General features: G+C 41.7%; 4 protein-coding genes across 10 annotated transcripts; all 4 read right to left on the minus strand.

Moving 5' to 3' along the window:
- Positions 1 to 359: 359 nt before the first annotated feature.
- On the minus strand, positions 360 to 12009 carry LOC132259950 (adenylate cyclase type 3). Of its 7 annotated transcripts, XM_059757796.1 has the most exons (21): positions 11685 to 12009; positions 10714 to 10732; positions 9713 to 10143; positions 9471 to 9636; positions 9110 to 9269; positions 7319 to 7468; positions 7178 to 7227; positions 5734 to 5802; positions 5541 to 5652; positions 5334 to 5461; positions 5066 to 5224; positions 4577 to 4715; positions 4376 to 4492; positions 4187 to 4299; positions 3967 to 4125; positions 3806 to 3893; positions 3625 to 3741; positions 3369 to 3564; positions 3233 to 3305; positions 2275 to 2839; positions 360 to 2220 (listed from the first exon to the last, which is right to left on the minus strand). In XM_059757796.1, the coding sequence occupies exons 3-21, from the start codon at positions 9924 to 9926 to the stop codon at positions 1651 to 1653; spliced, it is 3345 nt and encodes a 1114-aa protein (XP_059613779.1). In that variant the 5' UTR covers positions 9927 to 10143; positions 10714 to 10732; positions 11685 to 12009; the 3' UTR covers positions 360 to 1650. The 7 variants fall into 7 exon arrangements, with proteins under 7 accessions (XP_059613779.1, XP_059613785.1, XP_059613780.1 ...); XM_059757802.1 differs by lacking the exon at positions 10714 to 10732 and having other exon boundaries at positions 9713 to 10079; positions 11772 to 12009; XM_059757797.1 differs by lacking the exon at positions 10714 to 10732 and having other exon boundaries at positions 11753 to 12009.
- A 689-nt stretch (positions 12010 to 12698) lies between these two features.
- Positions 12699 to 15249, minus strand: LOC132260310 (retinaldehyde-binding protein 1-like). The gene is made up of 5 exons (XM_059758343.1): positions 14643 to 15249; positions 14355 to 14545; positions 14144 to 14294; positions 13498 to 13802; positions 12699 to 13412 (listed from the first exon to the last, which is right to left on the minus strand). The coding sequence occupies exons 1-5, from the start codon at positions 14761 to 14763 to the stop codon at positions 13101 to 13103; spliced, it is 1080 nt and encodes a 359-aa protein (XP_059614326.1). The 5' UTR covers positions 14764 to 15249; the 3' UTR covers positions 12699 to 13100.
- A 499-nt stretch (positions 15250 to 15748) lies between these two features.
- On the minus strand, positions 15749 to 17201 carry LOC132259279 (alpha-tocopherol transfer protein-like). The gene is made up of 4 exons (XM_059756843.1): positions 16955 to 17201; positions 16657 to 16899; positions 16446 to 16569; positions 15749 to 16241 (listed from the first exon to the last, which is right to left on the minus strand). Exons 1-4 carry the CDS (start codon positions 17199 to 17201, stop codon positions 15854 to 15856), a joined length of 1002 nt encoding a protein of 333 aa, XP_059612826.1. The 3' UTR covers positions 15749 to 15853.
- Positions 17202 to 18365: 1164 nt separating this feature from the next.
- LOC132259773 (alpha-tocopherol transfer protein-like) lies at positions 18366 to 19943 on the minus strand. Its single transcript, XM_059757531.1, has 5 exons — positions 19669 to 19943; positions 19463 to 19578; positions 19264 to 19390; positions 18919 to 19042; positions 18366 to 18846 (listed from the first exon to the last, which is right to left on the minus strand). Exons 1-5 carry the CDS (start codon positions 19739 to 19741, stop codon positions 18468 to 18470), a joined length of 819 nt encoding a protein of 272 aa, XP_059613514.1. The 5' UTR covers positions 19742 to 19943; the 3' UTR covers positions 18366 to 18467.
- Positions 19944 to 20957: the final 1014 nt, after the last annotated feature.

A 20957-nucleotide genomic window follows, 5' to 3' on the forward strand; every position in this document is an offset into this window, starting at 1 on the left:
TGCGATGTGTGCGCCACGGATGAGTGCCTGTCCGGTGGGCTTTTTCTGATGACCATAGAGTCATTATCCAGCAAATTGGTTGCCGCACTCTCGATCTGCAGCTAAATGTCACGATTAGCGATTCATCAGCACGAGTCTGAGTTGGACAATCCGCGGAAGTGAAAGTGTTTTGGGAACAAACTCTCTTGTGAAATATGCAATCTTTTGAGGACCAGAGAAAGTGAAGAACTTATCAGTGGACGATATCGAAGGTTATTTTCAGGACAATTAACCAGAGTGATTTGCAAAAGAGGATAATTGCTATTATGTGGAAAATCAAGACAGTCATATTTTTTGTGTCATCTTTTCTATATTTTGTCTTTTTCATCACTATTATAATCTTTTTAGCATTGTAAGTTTTAGGGTACAGTTTCCTATTATTCTTCCTCTCTCTCTTTCTCATGTCGTTTCAGCTCTTTTGCTATTTCAGAGGGGTTCATCTATTGACAAAGAATTAAAATCACGTCTGAAATATTGGATCGTGTGTCCATTCTTGAAAGGTTCCATCCAAAAAGTATTCCATATGTTAAATTCGATTGGTTATTAATGGTATTTTCGTGGAATATTGTGCGAAATATGTGAATTTTGGCAAAGGTGATTTCATACAAAAATCTTCAGTACAAAACCCCTCGAATTTTACCTTTTCAGAAAGCAGTTTTTTTTCTCAATTTTTGGTGTATTCTGACCAGTTTGGTATATTTTTTTAAACAAGTTCCATTGAGAATTTCTTCGGTGGTCGTTTGTTTTCAACTATTATTCTTTCGTAAAGAGACTATCGAGTACTTCTCATACATTATAATCTATTATCTTACTTATTCTAAAAGGTGTTCGCAAAATTATCACTAAGTTGAAGAATTTTCAAAATATTCCCTTCTCAAATTTGTTCCTCATCTTTGCGCGCCAATGTTTGCTGGCGAAGGAGAAAATGTACAATACAAAAATAGCTTATATCACTGTGAGAGTATATTAGGAGTGATTTTATAGATGGAAATAAATCTCATGTCAGTGAATTAAATCGATAAATAGGTATGTGAAAATTCCTATTAATATGCAATTAAAGCCTTTGATCTTTAATGAGCTTTTGGATTGTGGGTAAGTTAAGTGAAGAAATCGGAGAGAGGCCTGTGAGAAATCATGAGATATTAGAAATTTCACTACTTCATTTTATTATCCTAGTATAATCTTAAAATATCTTCTGCTAACATCACCCTAAGAATTATTCGAAGGCTAAAAATTGAGTCATTCCCATTTTCTTTACTACATGTTTCATCTCATATGTGTGCAGTATCTGCCAAAAAAATATTTCCCCCATTTTTCCTTCCTAAACCTCAGAATTTAGGTACAATAAATGCTTCTGAAAAAAAGAACATTACAAAACAGAGTCGACACATAATTTTGTTCACAATCTACATCGTCAATTGATCGATTTGCCATAAGAAAACTCATGTCACACCATTTTTGGGCAGACACTGCAGGTCGGAAAATAAATGTTGTGCTATGTCGCCACTTTTCCAAATAAACATTGTGATGTTTCTGATGGATAATTTGGAAAAAGTTCTACTGATTGTTTCATAAATTGGTTGGATTCACTCACTACATTCCCCGCTCATCCTACATGTCGCCCTGCTTGATGACAGCCTTATTGTTGTCCGTGAGCAGAGGCGTCCGTGCGTCTGGCTCGAGGTTTTCCTCCTCCGCTGCTGCCGAATTTATTATATTGCTAAGAATCTCCCTCGGTTGGCTGTCATCCTCTTTGATGGCGCCTTTGCTGCCCTCCGTCTCGGGTTTCTCCATACCCTCACTGACCACCGCCGCCGCCCCCTCGGACTGGGTGGTTGGGGGCGCGACTAAGCCATTTGTGAGCTCAACAGGTGTTGCACTGGGCGGAGGTTTGGCAGACTTGCCTTGGAGATAGTATGTCATCAGTTGACCTTTGCCCTTCACAGCCACCAAGCCACGCTGCTCGAAGGTGTACCCGAAAGTCTGCAGGATGTGCGTGGTCTCCTCAGTGACTTGGATGGCTCCCGCCTTGCCGGTGCTCTCCATTCGCGACGCGACGTTCACAGTGTTGCCCCAAATGTCATAGTGCGGTTTCCTGGCTCCGATCACACCGGCTGTTATGGGGCCATGATTGACGCCCATTTTCAGCACAAAGTGATTGAAGGATTGCTCATTAATGCCCTGCAAGAGTCAGTGTGAGAAAATTCAACAATCACCCCAGAATGTGGTTATTACCTGGAGGGCCTTCTTCAGTTCAATGGCGAACTCCACCAGTAACGCGAGGTGATTCCAACGGACAACAATGGGATCATCAGGCTGCACCTGGCGCGAGGGATTGAGTCCACTAGCCGCCATGTAGGTTGACCCAATGGTCTTGATCTTGATGATGTCCTGAAACTGTGGCAGCTCCAGGAGCGCATCGAAATCCGATATGACTTCATTGAGGAACCGGAGACACTCCAGGCCTTGATTATTCACTGCATCTTCAGAATAGAAGTCCGAGAAGTTAGGCATGCTGGCAAACAGAACGCCCACTTCAGCATAACTCTGGGAGTAGAGATCGTCATGGGAGCGCTTTCGGTTGCCCATAAAGTGGGCCGCCACATGGACAGGAAGGATGTTGTACACTAGCTGCTCATTTCGTTGTCTCATGTCGCTGGCCTTCTCCTTCGCCTCTTCCACATCAATCTTCCACATGAATATTACGCGATCCTCCCGGTCAAAGTGGCGGCTCAGAATAGAGAGACTCGCAGAGATTGCAACTAACTGGGCAGAGATGATAAATCGCAGTGGCAGATCTCTGGAATGGGGAAATAGAGAGGGTGGAATTACATTACTGAAGTTGGACAATTTGATGATGTGAAACAATATAGTTTGCCAGTAATACTTCACTGGAACTCTCTAAACCCCAATTAAAAGTATGACGTTCCTCGCGTGAAATCCTATTAAATTAATTATATTTCGTAATGAACACATCAATTTCAAGAGATTTCTCGGAAAACTCAATCCATTCTGTCCTACTTTCATCACTGGCAGCTCTTAATTCTCCAATCTTCGCCCTAAATTGAATATATGAAATGTATTCCTGAATTCTTTACTAGAGATTGTTCAACAAGAATTCCCAGGGAGGTTAATTTTTAGGTCACTAAAACGCCCTCGAGCTCTGCAATATGCTTTTCTCAAGAATACTCACGCTGTCCATGAAGCAGTTTGCTCTCTCTGGAGTTCTCTCTCCAGCATGAAGATATTTGCGAAGCAGTAAAGAGCTGGAAATTCGAAATGATATCTCTAGAGATTCACCATGGAATTGCATAGCTGAGTAACCTCACCTGTGCTTGTGACAATGAAGAGTATTTTAACTACGTGCGATAGCTGTGCCAAGATTGAGGTTCCTATGAGTATCAAGACGGCATAGTTGGTGAAGTAGGATGGAAAGTACATCTCCAAATCTCGGTACTTGTTGGGTTGATGAAGTGTAGCATTAACAGTGCCGCTGAAATTATCCCACTGACATGCAAAAGCCACCTGGAGAATATATAACAGGTCAATTGGACATTCTCTGGGCCACATTTTCATTCTTCTCACCATAGCAAGGAAGTTAGTCAAGACGATAAGAATGATGACCAGGGCAGTCGCTGTCCTTCGCAGCCAGATGAGATCATTGAATTTCCTGCTTATACTCACTAGCCAATCAGGAAAAATCTGAAAGTTACACAACACCGTAGCTTCATCACTCCCGTTCAATGTTCAAAGGCAATTAACTTACGAGGAAAAAGCTCTCCGACACGGATATGAAGACTAATGGGAAGATGAGCAGGAATGGCGCCAGTGTGAGTGCAAAATGAAGAGCAGTTCTGAAAGTTTCGGAGGAATTTCAATTAAATTTTTAGCGAGAATAGTGGGTGTGAGAGTGGTCTTGTCACTGACTTTGGAAGCACCACGGGGTAATAAGTGATGCCCAAGAAGTACACGACGAGGCATGCGAGCAGTGGCACTGATGAATATGGTTCCCGATACGCCGAATATGCTGCCTCATGATTCTTATTGCGAAATGTTAACAGGATATTTATATGCTTCGACAAATCCCTGAAAGAAAGGGGAGAAGTTTGGTATGCCCTTTGGGAAGTCCTAATCTTTAAAGTTTTACCCATGACCATCACGACTGACTAATTCCTTTTGAAGTCTCTGCTTAAAGTCCTCCTCCTTCTGCTTGTCCTCCGACATGGGCGACACATCGTGACTCTCCTGTGCAGTTTGGGCCTGTTTCATTTGACACTAATTAAATTCAAGCTCCCCCTGGAAATTCCATCTATCCAATTAAAACGCCCTTGTATACCTTTGGCTGATCATCCTCCTGAAGTGTCTCAGACAGTGCATCAGATTCCAAGGAATTCTGCACCATATCGCCTAATTTCGTTGTTCCATTCTTCTCCTCGCTGGCAGTAGGAACAAACTGTCGAATGACGATAGGGAAAAATTGCAAGTGAGAAAAACTTTCCAGCAGTAGAGACAGAGTTAACAAAGTTAATATACTCACAGGTTTCAGAACTTTAGTTATGAAATATGTTTTTAGTCCGGCAATCCTCAGAGCTTCCTCCCTCTTCTCACCATAAGCTGGCTCCACTTCGAACTCCCCGTTGAGAAATTTGAAAGTTTGCTCACTGATGTGAACTCGACTGTGTCATAAAAATTAGATGAAAAGACACTTGAATGACATGGAAAATCTATTCAGATAAACTTTAAAGCATTGCGAAAGATATCAGAAATAAATGGAACGTTTCACTTGATGCTGGAAAATTGCAGCTATTAACTTGACTATAGTATAATAATCGAGTTTTTGGACACTTTTTTTAGATCTATGGTTATAAAATAAATGGACCGTCCATTTTTCTATAATGGGTGAAACATTCGTGAAAAATTGCTGCCACTTGAAGAGTGACATCAGCCATGGGGATGACTTTTGTGGAAAGTTGTCACGAGGACAAAAGCATGATGTGGGAGTGGTTGAAAAATGAGAGATACTCACCCTGCCATTCCGCTGGATTCCATTTTATTGGCCAATTCGACATCCTTCGAATACACATCAAATTGCCACTGCCGCTGACCCAGGATCCCCGCTAGAACGGCCCCAGTGTGGATTCCCACTCTCATATCCACCGGCGATTGGGTCTTCTGCTGGACATATCTGCAATGGAGAGTTCCCAAGTGGGCCATTCGGATTTTTGGGAGTGGATCAATAAACTGACAAAGCAATTCAATATCTCCGCACTAATATCAATAATTGTGCCACTCACTTTATGGCCTTCACCATGGACAGCCCCATGTAGACACACAGTGAGGCATGATTCGCAATCTCCACCGGAGCTCCGCAAATGCAGTAGTAGCAGTCGCCCAGGATCTTGATCCGCAGCTGCTGGTATTTCTGCGGGGAAGGAAGGAAGGAGAGGAAAAGACTTCAGCACCCCTGCGAGTAATTAGGTGTGAAAAGTGGCGATTTTCACCTCTGCCAATCGATCAAATCGCGCGAATAGCTCGTTCAGCATCTTCACGAGGTCCTGGGCTGAGTACGTGGAGGAAATGGCTGTGAAACCCACAATATCGGCATACAAAATGCTGTGGGGAGAGAGATAAAGAGGAGAGGTTGTGTAAGAAAAAACCGCTCCATCAGCTACCTTCCTAATTAATTCAATTTACCTCACATTTTCGTGGCGACTCATATAAATTTTCTTGAATTGCTCCGAATCTGTGCATCCCAAATCCTGTCTAAATTCAATTTGATGTACATAAGCAAAAGGAAATAATACCTTTTTCCACTGGGAGGGAGAGATATTTGGAACACTGGAGTGAAATTCCTTCACTGAGGGGAAAACAATTGGGCCTCAAAAGTGCCAAAGTGAGAGGAAAACAAAGAAATATATTATATATACACTTTAAACTGACTAAAGGAAGAACAGAAATAACTCATTTCAGAGATTCTTAAACATTGAAATGCTCTCTGAATTTGAAAAATATACATTTATGAATATATTTGCATAAAATTGTTCTCCAAAGCCGCAGCTTAATTTCATAATTTATACACCTCTGGGCTTTTCTTATCTGACAAAAAGTGATTGAATTTTTTACAGTGTGTTTAACATTAAAGCACCCGTCTTGTGAAATTTCCGCTTAAATTCAATGGCAGATAAGGCATTTTATGTCTCTATGGGAAAATTGACTTTTTCGCCCAATTGGAAAATTTCTGAAATTTCTCTCTCTCACTCTATTTCTCCCGAAAAGGCATAATGTAGTGTTAATTTGACTGTTGCTATATGAATAATCTAATTAATTATACTCAGTACGCAATGCTGACTTCTATCCTGTTATATAAATTATTTCCAATTAGCAGTAGGAAAAAATTTATGAATTAGCCCATTTTCAATTCCTCTTTATAATTCACAACTCTGAACATCACTCCATTAATAATGAATTAGAGTTAAAAGTGGAGTTTATTTGCGCGCATCGTGGGTGAGCTTTTGCATAACATTTGTGGATGCGAAAGGGAAAGAATATTGACCCATTTTCACATGGTGAGAAAACTCTGTACAGAATGAAATGCTAATATGTGCTGTTCTGTGACACAATCTCATCGCAGCGACAGAGAGAGAGAAAGAGAGTTCATTAACGAGTGAGATAAAAATAATCTGAAAGCATTCCAGAGGTGAACAGGTAAATATTTGGCGAGAGCTTTCGCATGTGCTGGCGTGACATCAAGAAAAATCCAGACAGTGGATGAAGAGGACAATAATTTCTCTCAGGTGAACAGTAATTAATTCATGAACTGGCGTTCCGGAAAATATTAATAATTCCGGCACTTTATTCAATTTTCTCCGACAATATTTCACTTATGCAAATGCAGAATTCTCCCAGAGCAATATAAAAAAAAAGTTTCACACGCGGTTTTTTTGTTCTTCGTTGAATGAAATGCAAATTTTTTTTTTCTGATGTTCTATTCGGGAGAAAATTTCATTTTGGCAAAAGCAGCACAAAGTCTGCTCCAAAGAATATCGCGGAATTTTTCTCTCCATTTTGGCCAATAGTAATCCCTGTGAAAGAATTTCATCTCCAGAACAGCGGAGGGTGAAAGTAATTGAATTTGTACCTCATTTTCACTGCCACATGAGCGGGAAGAACGGAGAGAAGGAGTCGCTCCTATTTTGGCGAGCCCACCGTGCAGAAGAATTAATCCAATGACGAATGATTGAATTAATTGAGAGGCATTATTTACTGTTTATTGATTTACCTGCTCGGCGGCCTCCTCCTCGATAAGCATCTTCACTTCGAGGCTCTTCTTGGCTTCCAAGAAGGCGCGTCGTTGCTTAATTTCACCCAAATGGTAACACAATAGTCCCACAAGAGTGGCACCCACGATCAGCACCATGTCCACTAGAACCTGAAAACACGGGCCAAATTTAGACATTTTTTTCCATTTGTCGAAACGAAAAGCAGAAAAAGCTTTCATCCTATCCGAAATGATATGCATTATTAACCGCGCCTTTAACAAAGGATAAGGAACAAGAGCACAGGGAAGAATCCTTTGTAATTTTCCCGTAATCCTCACTACATACATTCCCACGTTTGACGGGAAGAAGAGGTGGAAATCGTGTAAGAGACACAACATCCCATCACTCGTTGCCGGCACGCCGAGTGGCTCATCAGTGACGGCCAGAGAGAGCGAGCACGGTGAATAAATTAGAGCCCTAATCGATTGGTAGTCACGTCACACTAGGCCAAGCATATAATTCACTCTTTGCTTTGTGAAACGATGCAAATGGTAATTAAAAACAAACTGCCCCTTGGGATTACGAAAAAAATTACTGATTCATAGCTTATCACGACTGACCGGATACTGTTTTTCTCCGTGTATGAACCCTCTCGTGCACCGCAAATGCCTAAAGTCACAATTTACCCTCCCATTTGGCTGAAGTTTGACCCTTTCTGGCCTGATCCGTGGTGTGATTTAAATTTTGCCATTTGAATTCTCAAATTGCGAAAGCTAGCCAAGTCTGTGGCCAGTGAACGTGCCGAGAGACTCGCCTAAAAATATGACCAACGACTTCACGTGGGGGAAAATCGATAAATTTTGCAAATCTCTATTCCCTCTAAAGTCCACCAGAGAGAATTTTAATAATTCTTCTTTGCCATGCCTCAGATTTTTTGTTTCATATAATTCGCAATTTTCCGAGAAGGAACAAGAAACTCTGCGGCGTTAATTAAATTAATTGAAAATGCCTTGGATAGCCTGGTGAATGTTTCATGAGCCCTTTTTACCTCCATAACATCCATTTTAAAGGCTCATCCAAACATAAAACGTGAGTTGCAATATTTTTACTTTCAATAGAACCAGAATCCATAAAATGTTACCTTTATACTCAATAAAGAACGAGTATTTGATAAAAGAAAAACACACACGATAATAGACATTACATTTTGCGAATTAAAGGTGAGCTTTCACTAAAGAATAAGTAATCTAAAGAGGCCCTTTCGTGCAATTTCTCGCTCTCCTTTCGGGATTGTTACTCTTTTTATTGCACACATGAGAAAAGTTCACGTATAAAATACATAGAACATTGTACTAAACATTCCGGCAATTATCAGATGAAACCACAAAATTAGATTTATGCGGGAGAAACGCAATTTGGCGTGAGAACTTTAGATCTTTCTATTGAAAAGCACTAACAAAATAAATAAAATCATTCGTTTACTATCGCCTATAAAGTTTTTGATAGAGTTCAGCCGAGGATAAATATACCAAATGTAATGGAAACATGGAAATCTATAGTGAAGATAGGTCCAGAAAATCTTTCTTGTTTATTTACTCTTAACTTTGAGTCTTGTCTATATTGAAAATAAAAGGTTCAAATTTAACGAAAGGCTAATAGATTTCTGGGAATTATTTTAAGTGTTCTCATGCATTTAAAACAAAGTTTATTTCTGTCGTTGGTTTTGAATTTCAAATGATATGGCTCTATTCGCAAATAAAGGGTATATAAATTTGTGAATATCATTAATGTGTGAGAGGTGTTAAACTCACCTGTCTCCAGAATTCGGCATCCACTTGCGCCATGCCCATAATGACGCCCGTGTACATGAAGAAAGTGGCAATGCCAAAGAAGATCAGGTGATATTTCATGGGCACTGGCAGGATTATGTAGACAAGGAAATTGAGAAGCATCACCCATCCTAGAGAGTCTCTGTAAGCACGGAAGCAGAAGCTTAAGCATTCGGAGCTATGAATTCTCAAACTCTCCCACATGAGACAGTATTGGTGGGAGTGAGAAGTTGACAGAATCTCATTGATTATTGATTCTGCCATTAGAGGAGACACAAAGGGAGTCTGGGTGAAATTGTCACTCGTGGTATTAGCGCGGCACGTGAATTTTTTTCACACTCACTTCGGTATGAGGTTGTCTTTCAGGACGAGGTGCAGGGCGAGCTGGAGGAAGGCAAAAGTCCATCCCAGATATGGTGCGAACCTCCACACGGTATCCTTGAACTTTCCACCAAATATCAGCACCACGAGGAGAATCACATTTGAAAGGAGGAACAAGCACACACATCCTGAGCGAGAAGAGGAGAAAGAGAGCCAATGCACAAATTCTCATGTCAAGCGTGAGGTCACGCATTGTGATATTACCTAAACTCCAGAAAGTCTGTCCCTGCGGAATTGCAATGGCCCACAGATCAAAGAGGAGCGACGTGAGGAGGAAGCAGAAGAGTCCGCTCCGCTTCTGCTTGATAGAATAGTTCTGGTATAGCTTCTCCAGCACACTATCCGGCAGCAGAATGTCCGACGTGATGTTCTGCTGACTTTTCGCCCTTGCCGGCGATTTTGCATGTTCTTCCTTCATCGTTGGCCTGCCCAATGTTACTGCACTCACTTCAGCACTTCACACGATGCTCCCTCCATAATCTATTTTTCAGTATCTTCGTGACACCAACTATTTATCCATCTCCACTCACTCACACAAGAGTCCGATATTCCGCTCAGTCTTCACAATGTCCTTCTCCGCGTGCAGATAAAAATGCGAAGATAATTTTATCACATCGGCGTGGAGAGTGTTATTTCTTAAAAATAGAATTTTTGCTTTTGATTTAGGGACAGCAAATGTGGAGCATGGCAGACTTAAGGTGGAGAAATATAGCGTCATACTTTAATTGGCTGATGAAGACATTTAAATTTGGGACGAATATAACATTTCTGTTTTGTTCGTGCCCATGAATTGACCCCGTGTCGTGTTGAATCCACAAATTGCAAACTTTACCCATAAAATATCATCTTAAAATAACACATTCAAATCCAAAACATCGCTTCAAACTGGCCCTAATGAGGTCAAATATGTAGCATTCCAAGAACCTTTCAGTAATGAAAATATCACTCCCGCGCTTCATAAGGGCAGTAATTCAATATAAAAATCATACTTTAATATGCTGATAAAATTAAGATAAGGAATTCAGTCTATGAATTTTGAGAAATTTCACTCAAGTGTACCTCTTATGTATTCCGTTAATCATTTAATTAACCTGTTTGTGTGCCAACCGCATATTAAATTCCCCTTTAATGTCTTGGCTTCCGAACAATTTACACAGCAGCATTTTCAGATATTTCACATTTCGTCGAAAACTCAATTTTATTACCTATACATACATTTCACATCTCCCGTCAATCGTCAGAATTAATGGAAAATGCAAATTTACTGTAAACAAGTCTTGTTGATGTTTTTCAGTGCTTTCCGAATCGAGGCGACATGTGTGGCATTGTTGTGCACATTTAATTGATACGTGTAGTATTAATATCGGAAGTGTTTCTGTTATCTAACCCAGATATGGTGTTATTATAGAGAGAATGCTCTGCGGGAGAGAGTCTGAGGAACACATCCCTGGCGGATGGGGAGAATTGTGGCATGAAAGAAGAGCTATTCGCTTAATTATTTCGCAATTTGCCGTGGAATGGGTGGATGCAGCTCTCCTGCGCCCAGCAGCCTGTTCCGGGACGGGAGCGGGGGTGGCGGGTGTGACAGAACTGGGCCACACGGGAGAGCCCCGAGATATGGCACAACCTTGACCAGAATCGATCTCAAGGAGCAGATTTCGCGGAAGGAGTGACAAAGGAGGGTGCGGATTCGCATAAATTTGTGCTCGAGATATCAGGCATTGATTGATAAGGTGGTGTAATTTCATTGGGTGTCTCGTGTGGGAATATTGGGCTAATGAATTTATGTATTTTGTAATTTGAAAATTTCTCCCAAATTTGATCAATTACGGAGATGTTTGGAAGCATGAAATGGGGAGAGGCACGATTTTCATCCCCTTTGTCTGCCTCCTCGAATTCTTCAACTTTTCTTTTCGCCCGCCTTTCTCCCTCGCATTCCATGCAGGTGAGTAACAGAGCGACGAACTTTTCACCCACCCGCGGAGTGCCGGGGAAATGTCACCCTCCCAGTGGGAAAACCGACTTTTCGCGTCTTGAGGGAAAAAGAGCGAAATTGGTGGAAACTTTCCTTCTCCTGCATCGATGCCAAACACGTCCACTGAAATTTGTGCAATGCAACTGTACGGAAGACATAACAGTTGTTAACTCTCTCAATTTATCACTACTTTTTGTGTACCAGTGATGTGTACTGAAGAAATTACACCGGTGAATATCGAATTCGTTGTATTTCTCCACTTTATTCACCCAATGGCAGCCACTTCACTTTTCCACTCGCCCGCACTGGAGGAAAAAAACGCGAGCTTCTTCGTGAGCTTTGCCTTTTCCACCACTGATTTTCCGCCTCCTCACACAGTCTGTCGTGGCTGTCCAAATGCCAAGGGAGCAATTGGGGTCACGCAGTGTGCACAGAAAGAGTGAGATGATAAGATGAGGGGACAACACGGCGGAGATTGGGACACACTGCAGGACTTTGAGGGTGATTTTGCATGGGATGTCTTATGGTTGTTGCACAAAGAAAGGAGCTCACAGAAGCTTTTCACAGGACACACTCTCACTGACTGATTTCGAGGGGCTTTTCTCACGACAAAATGGGTCTCGTCGGCGATTTTCTCTCTCGCCACGAGTTTTCTCTCATCTCGTGGGAGAGCACGCGAGAGGGCATGAGAGGAAATTGAGCTTTCCCGCGTGAGAGAGAAGAGGGGAAATTGATTTTCCATTTACTTGAGAAATTGTCATACAGTATCGTTCCCAATATAGCGACTCATGCCGAACTGGTGCTTGCATTTTGAAGTAAATTTTCAGAAATACGAGCAAAATACTCCAGGAAAATCTTAAGCATTGCTCACTTACTTTTCTACGTCGTAATTGCTCCACTATTATTACCCTGAAACTGCACTATAAATAAATACATTCACAAGTTGTGGAACACTGAAATGCACACGAATGTACGGGTAAATGGAAAATGGATTGAGTAGGAAAAAATGAAGATTGACGAAAAGCTCACGAGCACTTGCAACGGATTGACTTTTGAGTGAAATACCTATTAATTGCTCAATTGAGCGCCTGGAAATTGATGAGAATCACATGCAAAAGTGAGTTAACACTCCATTTACCTGCCGTACGTATATTGATTTCAAGCTCACCGCCAGCAAAAAAACACTCCCGTATCTATTTTTATCGCAAATATAAAATAAAAATCATCAAAGTATTGCTGATAGAAAATATATTTATCAATCTTTTCACTTCAGTATAGCGAGTTGTATAGAAATAAAGATCTTTTGCACTTTGAGTTTGAGTGTAAGGTCGCTGTTTGCACAATTGATTTGAATATTCACGCGATTTCCACACACGTATCGGTTGATAAAATTCTAGATGAATTTCTCAGCTTTTCCACTTTTCTTGCATATGCTCTCTAGACGTAACAATTACCTCCCGCCCTAGGCTTAGCTCCGTTTGCAATTGTTTGGCGTCACGAGTCGAGGGAAAAAATAGCACAATTGCGTGCAATTTCCAGATAAAAAGCTCACTGAGTAATTTTGCAATTGGCTTTGACCGCAAGAGCGCTGGGCATGGCGCTGAAGGCGAGGAAAAGCTACAAGTTCATCCTTTCACTGGGAGGTTCCTCCAGGAAGTACGTGGCATCCTCAAACTCACTGTCTTCCGTTTCGTCATCGAGATAATCAATATTCTCTGGCTCCCTGGGACACACCTCGATCTTCGGCGTGGTGGTCTCCTCCTGAATCTGATAGTTCTCCAAGTCTGCAAAGTACGCCTCGCTGTCAAGGATCTCCTGACGCCACGCGGTGTTGTCATAGGGCGGCTGGAATCCTCCGTACTCCCTGGGAAGGATATCTTGTGGAATAAATCGATAGAGTGACGCCAAATCGCTGCCGTGTAGAAAAATCTGCGGAAGGAAGACACGCAATGGCTTTTCTCATAATATCCGGATTATCTTGTGTCATGCGATTGATTTATTTTCAGTCACTCACCCTCTTCCGGATCTTTTCGCGCAGAAAAGGCTTCAGCACGGCGAGAATGGCGTCGAAGTAGAAGGGCTCGTGGAGGATGTGGAATGCCTTGAAGCGCAGAGGGAAGGCATCCTGAACCACCTCGACAGTGTGCCTGGCCAGCTGTGGCGAGAGAAAGCGACTGTGCCCAAGACTCACTCCAGACATGTCCAGCAGCACTACCAGTCCAGCGATTTGCGTCTCTGCACTCCGGACAACACTCTCCAGGCTCAAGACATTGGTGCGGAAGACGTTCTCCACAGAACACCGATAGGGATCACATTTTTCTGCACAGAAGAGAGCGAAATTTACAACTTTTAATTGGTTATAAATCATCCTCTGAGATTTATGGCAATGAGTTGAGCAATAGAAATGCCCCTTGTCTCTTAAAATATTTCAAATTTTTCCCCGAAATTAAGAATCTCTCGTGAATACTGAAAATCCACCATGTCTGACACTTAATTTATCGTCCTTCCGTGACCAATACGTGACTTGAAAGCAGAGAAATTCACGGTACTTCCATCTTACAATGCTTCAATCGCGCCCGAGGGCAATTTTCAAGATCAAAACTAATGGATAATTATGGTGGAATTAAGTATATATGCAATAAATCAGCAGTTTTTCTCACCCACACGGAAGATGAACACCTGTCTGCCGCAGGGATCCCTCTGCGGGATCATATACTGCATCTGCATCTCGAGAATGTGACGCACCTCCGTGGGAGGAGACACTCTAAACAATTCCGGTGATTGCTGCTTCATGCGGAAATACTTGACAGTCTGCCGAGAAATAAATCAACGCTCAGTGCAAATCTACTGAGTTGAGGGCTTCCTTCTCACCATTCGATACGCCTTCTCGACGTCGAACTTCTTGGCGCGCAGGAAACGCAGTAAAAACGCATCATCCCGCCAACCGAATGGCACATTCTCGCGATTTATTCTCAACAAGTGTCTGAATTGCTTAAGTGCAGTCCGTGAGATCTCATATGACTCTCCGAGCTCCTTCTCCGCCTTCTCGCGCCACTCCACCTCTGCCGAGAGATCAGTGAATTCAAGAACATCACGATGAATTCAAGAAAATTCCGTCCCACCAGCAAATCGACTGGGAAATTGGACAGTGACTCTTACCTAAATTGTTATTTTCTGGGCAGTCGCTCAAGATGCTTGCTTGAAGGATTGAATCGGAGAACATCTGATCGGAGGCACTGTTGAACTTTTTGGACGATGTGGCCGAGGGAATCGACACCATCTTCAGCACTAGAAAAATTCTCCTCTACTCCATTGCAAAGTGTAAACCTTCGGGATTTATTGCACTTTCACTGTGTCTTAGCAAACAGTACACAGAATTAGATTATTTATTTGACTGTGTAAAAACTCCTTCTCACTTTTTGGCGTCTATTTATATCAAATTCGAGAATTTGCTTCACCTTCAATTCTATTGACTCTGCGCCTCGAATTTCACCATAGAAATCACATGAGTGAAATTGTAGGTAGGGCGGATGAGAGGCAATTTGCTGATTTCCCAATCAATTCACATTCAGGAAGATATTCCTACACTCCTCCATGGGTGCTTCTCTCGGGTGGCTTGAAAATATTTGAGAATGGGATTTTGAACAGGCAAACTTTATGGGTGGAATTTTGAGAAAGACTGGCCACATGCCAAATCGTCTGTCTATGCAATCATATTCTCTTGTGGTTCTCTTTTTTCACTCTTGTCGCGAATTATAAATAAAAGTGTTGATACACACGATTGTCAATTTTGAAATCTCGGTGGATTTTCACTCACAGGAGAAAGTCCCTTTCGCGCGTCGCGTGTGCGAACCACAAAACGGGCGCCAAAAAGGGGAGAAAACGGATATTTTCAAGGCGAATGTTCTTTCATTTATTTTACAATGATTCACATCAAACACGATATAAGGCAGGGATTTTCCGCTTCTCGAAAAGACGTCACAATTCTTCTTTGACAAATACTGACTCTACACAGCGTGAATATTTTTGATCGCGAAAACGCACAACGGAAACACAAAGTCGAGGGATGGGAAAATTGAGGAAAATCGCGCGATGAAGTCCCGAGAGAGCTGCAGTGGTATCGCCGTCTGAAGTAACACTGAAAGATGGGTGAGAGTGAAAGAGGGAAACTTTTTCATGTTGCCGGCTATCGATTGAGGAGGGCATCCTCGCGAAGAGTGGGAAAATCTCCTCTCTCTCGCTCTCTCAGGTTCACATGTGAAAATACTACCATGGCGCAAGCGCATGGCACCATAGAGAGATTCTATCCACGAGCCTGGGTGAAGGGGAGCTGGGGAATGAGCGGCTGATGACAGATAAATTGCACCGTGCTATCGGGTCACATCGAGGAGTTGATGATCCCAATTCTCCGGCTCGGGATCCGCAAAGCCGTGCGTCATGTACTCAAGCAGGAAGTCCTCGCGGTCATACAGGAGCTTGCGGAGATTCTCGTAGTCCAGCTCCAGAGAGCCCCCATATTCCGAGGGCAGTATTTCGGGCGCAATGTACTTGTGTAGCGACGGCCAGTTGTCGTAGTGGAAGAACACGCGATCGCGTGTCTCAGGCGACATGAACTGGAAGATCACGGGCATGATCACCTTCATGAGTCCTGACGAATTGACCACGTGGTAGTAAATCGCCAAGGGAGCCACGTCGGCCTTTCTCGTCATGACACTAGAGTGCTTCGGTGTGAGCCACTTGAGGAGACTGAGAGACATTCTGCAAAACAGTGGGCCATAAGTTCAAATATCCTTAATGAAAGGGTATCGCGTTTTTGCCCATTCGCGTTTCGATAAGCATGAAGTGTTACATGTTATGGTAATTAGAGGAATTGGTCTGAAAGCGAGCAATTTTTGCGTGGTGTAATCAACGTCAGCCACGTGAAAATAAGCATTAGAGGTGTCTGATATGAATAAAATTTACCCTTTCACGTCCATAATAACAGATACGCCGTTCTTCTGTGTTTCAGGCTCATCAAGAACACACTCGAACCACATGTCATCCAAATGTGAGACCTCGTAAATGCTCCTCGCCATTAAGTATCGGGCTGAGTGGGAGAATGAAAAGAGTTTGGAGTAAAAAATCCACCTTCGGAGGTGATGAGCGTGTTTGCATTGGACATTAGAATACTCACCAATACGGCAGATGTAAACTCTGCGTCCGTTGCGATCTCTCTGGTCCAGCATTACCAAGCAATTGCTCTTAATGAAATTCTCATAGTCGGAAAGCGGCGCAAAGGGGCAGTATTTGTAATTATCTTTGCGAAACTTGTAGAAAGTCAACAGCTTCTCGAAGGCTTTGTCCACATTCCACTCGCTCCAGTTGAGGAAGCGCGCCAGGAAGTTGTTGTCTTGCCGAATTAGCAAGAGAGGATAGGCTGGAACATAAATCTTTGACTAAGTGTTTCCCTTGAGATAATCTAATTGGCTCACTTTTCACCAATCTCCTGAGTTGATCGATGCACTCGAGCTCAAAGCGCGAGAAGGGAACGTCGAAATACATCCCGTACACATCGGCTCGGCCCTTCATCGGTTTCAACCGATTTTCCTGCATCTCCTGTCGATTTCCCTTTGTCACAGCCACAGAAAAATTGTTAACTCTATGCGATCGCCGTGAGATATTCTTGCACACTGTCAGACGATCACCAGCGATCGCGACACGGAACAGGTGAGTGAACATAGTGGCAAAAACCGAATACGCTTTTACTCTCAGTTGTGGAACAGAGACGGAGAGCTTTATAGTGGAGGGAATGAGAGTGAAATCATTCAGCACAGAATCTCATTGATGGTGAGGCGAGTAATGCAATAAATTCTCGACCAGTTCTTTAGCATTAATCTGAAGGACTCTGCTCAATTATCATATTCACCTGGAGATAATCGAGGCAATTGATACTGGAAAAAACAGTGCATTTCTGATAATCTCATCATATTTCTCTCTCTCTCTCTCTCTTTCTGTTTTTCACCGCAATTGTGGACTTCTGTTTTTTTTCAGCGTGTATTGTCCGGGTTGAGAAATTGTTAATTGTGGTTTTGTGTTTACAGTGCGGCGAGATGGGAGATTAAACCGAGGTGTACGTTGAACGTGCTTGTTTGATTAAGGCTCATTTGAATAAATTTGCTTCGACTTTTGTGAGATTTTTATGCCGTTTCATTACTTAATGATCCATGAGGCGCCCCTCCCACTCTCAAGTGTGATATGTCAATTTATGCTAATTTCCGCGATAGCGAAAAAATTCAATTTGCACCAATCTATCATGCTCATATGCAAATGCTCGATAGTGCTCTCAATTTACTTTGCCATCGTTTCGCATGAGCTTTTTATGCTATTTTTGCATTTTATTAAATGCAAATTTTTAGTCATGAAGCAATCGATAATCCAGGGATTTTGGTAGTTGGGAACTTTTTGCACAGTCGCATGCAACTCATCTGCGACTTGTTCACTTTCAACGTATAGTGTTTATTTTTAAACAACGTTTTTCACGAGAAAAAACCACCGTATGTAAATAATTTTGATTCCCGTGGAAAATCACTGATGCTTCAAGTGATTTCACTCACGCAATGTTTTTCCATAGAAGCTGCAAAGAGTGTAGCTCGAAGTTGTAAGTGCTTCTCTTGTGGCACTTTAGCCAGGATGGTGCTATTCAAACCTCTCACCGTTTTACAGAAGAAAGTTTTTTGTACAAAAAACACATAAAAGTTGGAGTGCTTTGCAGTAAATCGGTGAGAGTATTTCTTTGTAAGCTTAAGAGAGTAGGGAAACACAGTGGGGGAATAGAAGTAATTCACGTACAAAAAACATCCCCAAGAAAAGGCACTGCATAGAAGAGTTTGTGTCGAAGGGGTGTAAAGGTAAATACAGTGGACTTTATTGCACAAAAAAAATATATCTCTATACAAAAAGTGTCTAAACAATTTCTATACACACAATGTTGTCGAAGAAAGACCCTCACGAGCACCTGTTATCCCAATTTTCTGGCTCAGGCTCCACAAAGCCATAAGTCATATTCTCGAGGATTTTGTCCACATTGTTGTAGATTTTCTCCTTCAACTTATCTTGGTCCAGATGGGTTACACTCCCCCCGTATTCCACCGGCAACACCTCCTTCCCAATCCACTTGTGCAGAGAATCCCAGTCGGAGTAGTGAAAGTGAATGGTTTTCTTCGCCTCTGCCGAGATGAGGGGAAACACGAGCTTAACACCCAAATTGATGGCTTTGGAGGAATTCACGAAGTGGAATGTTATCCGAAAGGGTGCAATTTCCGTCTTCTGTGACATTATCCTTGAATGCTTTGGCGTCACCCACGAGACCAGACGCAGTGGAACACTGAAATTTGTCACGGCCATTAACTAATCTGTGATGTTTGAGAAGTCATTGGTAATTGAATGTTTCACATACTCTTTGGCATCAACTAAAACCGATACACCATTCTTGATGGCATGCGGATCATCCATTATTGCGGAAAACCACAGGTCGTCCAATTGTGCTATTTCATAAACATTATTTGCATGGGTGTAGCGAGCTAAAAAAGAAAAGAACAGTGAGAGATTCTCAGGGACACACGCGAGCCTTCTAATCTGTTTCCATTCTGGTGAGCAACAGAGAATCTGCTGACCGAATCATTTTTCGGCCTAACACTTCGAAAAGTCAGAGCGTGTGATTATTTATTTGCCACTTATTCGACTTGTTATCAGTAAAATAATTGATCAATTGTATTAATCTGAATGATGACACTTTACTCACCCACTTTAACAATATACACCCATCGACCATAGCGATCTGGCTTTTCCAGCAAATACTTGCAATCGCTGTGCAGAAGTTTCTGTAGCAGATCAATGGGACCGAAGAGGAAGTATTTTGGATTGTCTTTCTGCAAACAACAGAATAACCCCAATTAATCATAATCACGTTTTTTGCAAGTATAACTCCTCCTGCGTTGTACCCTGAATTTGAAGAGTGTAATCATTCGTTTGAAAGTTTCATCGACATTCCAGTTCATGAGGCAGAGGAACTTATATAGGAATTCATTGTCATGACGAATTACGAGCAGAGGGCAATCTGAAACAATTTTGATAAGAATATCATGTTAGAAGATTTGTCAACAGGCTTCGGGACATATTGCCATTTTTCTTTGTGCAGCTCACAAACCTTGGAGCATTAATCTCAGCTCATCAAAACATTTCAATTGATCTACGCTGAACTCAATCGATCTTTCCAGCATTTTTCCCACTCACACACTATACAGGAAAATCACATTAATCAGATAATCTCACGGCGGAGAAATCCAGAGGAAAAAAATCACTGCACTTTCCCTTATTGCCAAAGGACACACTCTTGCGAGTTTTCTTCCCACTGTGGCGCCAATAAGTCACTTCCTCACTTTACAGAGAGCTCACAAAGAAGTTCACAAGCACACACTTCACGAGGACTGTGATTTTGTGACTATTGCGAGACGATTGAGCTTGAGAATTGACTCTGAGTTGCCAGCAGGGAAAACATCCCGCCTTTTCCCGCCACTTAATCATTCTTTCTCTCTCTCTGCGTGTGTAATTCAATTCAGTGGAATTCTGAATAAAAAACTTTAAGATTGACAATTATCAATTCTCTCTTAGCTACATATTTTACAACCCTCACATTATCAGACAGACAAGAATTTCCCAAGAATGGCTAATCTCGCGAAAGAATGTAAGAATATAAAAAAAAATTTTCCATTGCGTTAGAAAAGTCATTGGGAAAAGTAAGTAAATTAAGCCAGAGTCTACATAAGAATATCAAACTCTAATTAATACATGTAATAACTGAGATTTATGCTCAATCTCACGGAGATCTCAAGTAAGTTTGCACAATCTAGTAATTACTGAAGAACTAGAGGTCAATAAACAGTAATTTCCTTATCAAGTGAACCTTGAATTGCTCCCTAATTCTACCCTGTATGCAGAATAAGTGAAGGTCAATATTACACACATAAGATGAAGAGAAAAACTTCCGATTACAAATCGCGAAAGAATTTTCAAAAATGCGACAAGATAATGACGACAGAGATATTTTGTGTCATAATTGAAAAAAAGAACGTAATCTTCTGATTCAATATTATCACTGACAATAAAAAGCAGTTGACTTATTTGTCAATAGAGTAGAAACACAGGCGTTGTGATCATCTTTTGAGATAAGTAGCGATAATGAAAAGTAAAGAAAACGCATTGATTCATTCGAACTGTGACATAGTTGAAGCAAATAAGTCATATTTTGGAATTCACTCGAAAACATCAATAAATTTGCCATAAATAGATAAAATTATCATAAGTATTGTTGGTATTCAAACAGTTTATGGGATGTGAATAAAAGTGCAATTAATACTCTGCGGCTTGATAATATTTTATTACTGGGTCATTTTGCAAACAACGCGACTTTGCCACTTTATCGTAAGCGGAACACTC

The sequence above is a fragment of the Phlebotomus argentipes genome, unplaced genomic scaffold, assembly GCF_947086385.1.
Source record: "Phlebotomus argentipes unplaced genomic scaffold, Phlebotomus argentipes genome assembly scaffold_18, whole genome shotgun sequence".
Classification (NCBI taxonomy): Eukaryota; Metazoa; Arthropoda; class Insecta; order Diptera; family Psychodidae; genus Phlebotomus; species Phlebotomus argentipes.

What these genes read in the sequence shown, in the direction of transcription:
- LOC132259950 (XM_059757802.1), bottom strand. Translation starts at nt 9,926, where the DNA reads ATGAAGGAAGAACATGCAAAATCGCCGGCAAGGGCGAAAAGTCAGCAG. An exon ending in GAATCCAGCGGAATGGCAGG is followed by an intron (nt 4,716 to 5,065) that starts GTGAGTATCTCT and finishes TTTATGACACAG; the next exon opens with TCGAGTTCACATCAGTGAGC. An exon ending in TACCCCGTGGTGCTTCCAAA is followed by an intron (nt 3,894 to 3,966) that starts GTCAGTGACAAG and finishes CGAAACTTTCAG; the next exon opens with AACTGCTCTTCATTTTGCAC.
- LOC132260310 (XM_059758343.1), bottom strand. Translation starts at nt 14,763, where the DNA reads ATGGTGTCGATTCCCTCGGCCACATCGTCCAAAAAGTTCAACAGTGCC. An exon ending in CCCAGAAAATAACAATTTAG is followed by an intron (nt 14,546 to 14,642) that starts GTAAGAGTCACT and finishes ATCTCTCGGCAG; the next exon opens with AGGTGGAGTGGCGCGAGAAG. An exon ending in GGTGTTCATCTTCCGTGTGG is followed by an intron (nt 13,803 to 14,143) that starts GTGAGAAAAACT and finishes TCTTCTGTGCAG; the next exon opens with AAAAATGTGATCCCTATCGG.
- LOC132259279 (XM_059756843.1), bottom strand. Translation starts at nt 17,201, where the DNA reads ATGTTCACTCACCTGTTCCGTGTCGCGATCGCTGGTGATCGTCTGACA. An exon ending in AGTTTACATCTGCCGTATTG is followed by an intron (nt 16,570 to 16,656) that starts GTGAGTATTCTA and finishes TCTCCCACTCAG; the next exon opens with CCCGATACTTAATGGCGAGG. An exon ending in GTTATTATGGACGTGAAAGG is followed by an intron (nt 16,242 to 16,445) that starts GTAAATTTTATT and finishes ACTGTTTTGCAG; the next exon opens with AATGTCTCTCAGTCTCCTCA.
- LOC132259773 (XM_059757531.1), bottom strand. Translation starts at nt 19,741, where the DNA reads ATGCTGGAAAGATCGATTGAGTTCAGCGTAGATCAATTGAAATGTTTT. An exon ending in TTACACTCTTCAAATTCAGG is followed by an intron (nt 19,391 to 19,462) that starts GTACAACGCAGG and finishes TGTTGTTTGCAG; the next exon opens with AAAGACAATCCAAAATACTT. An exon ending in GGTGTATATTGTTAAAGTGG is followed by an intron (nt 19,043 to 19,263) that starts GTGAGTAAAGTG and finishes TTTCTTTTTTAG; the next exon opens with CTCGCTACACCCATGCAAAT.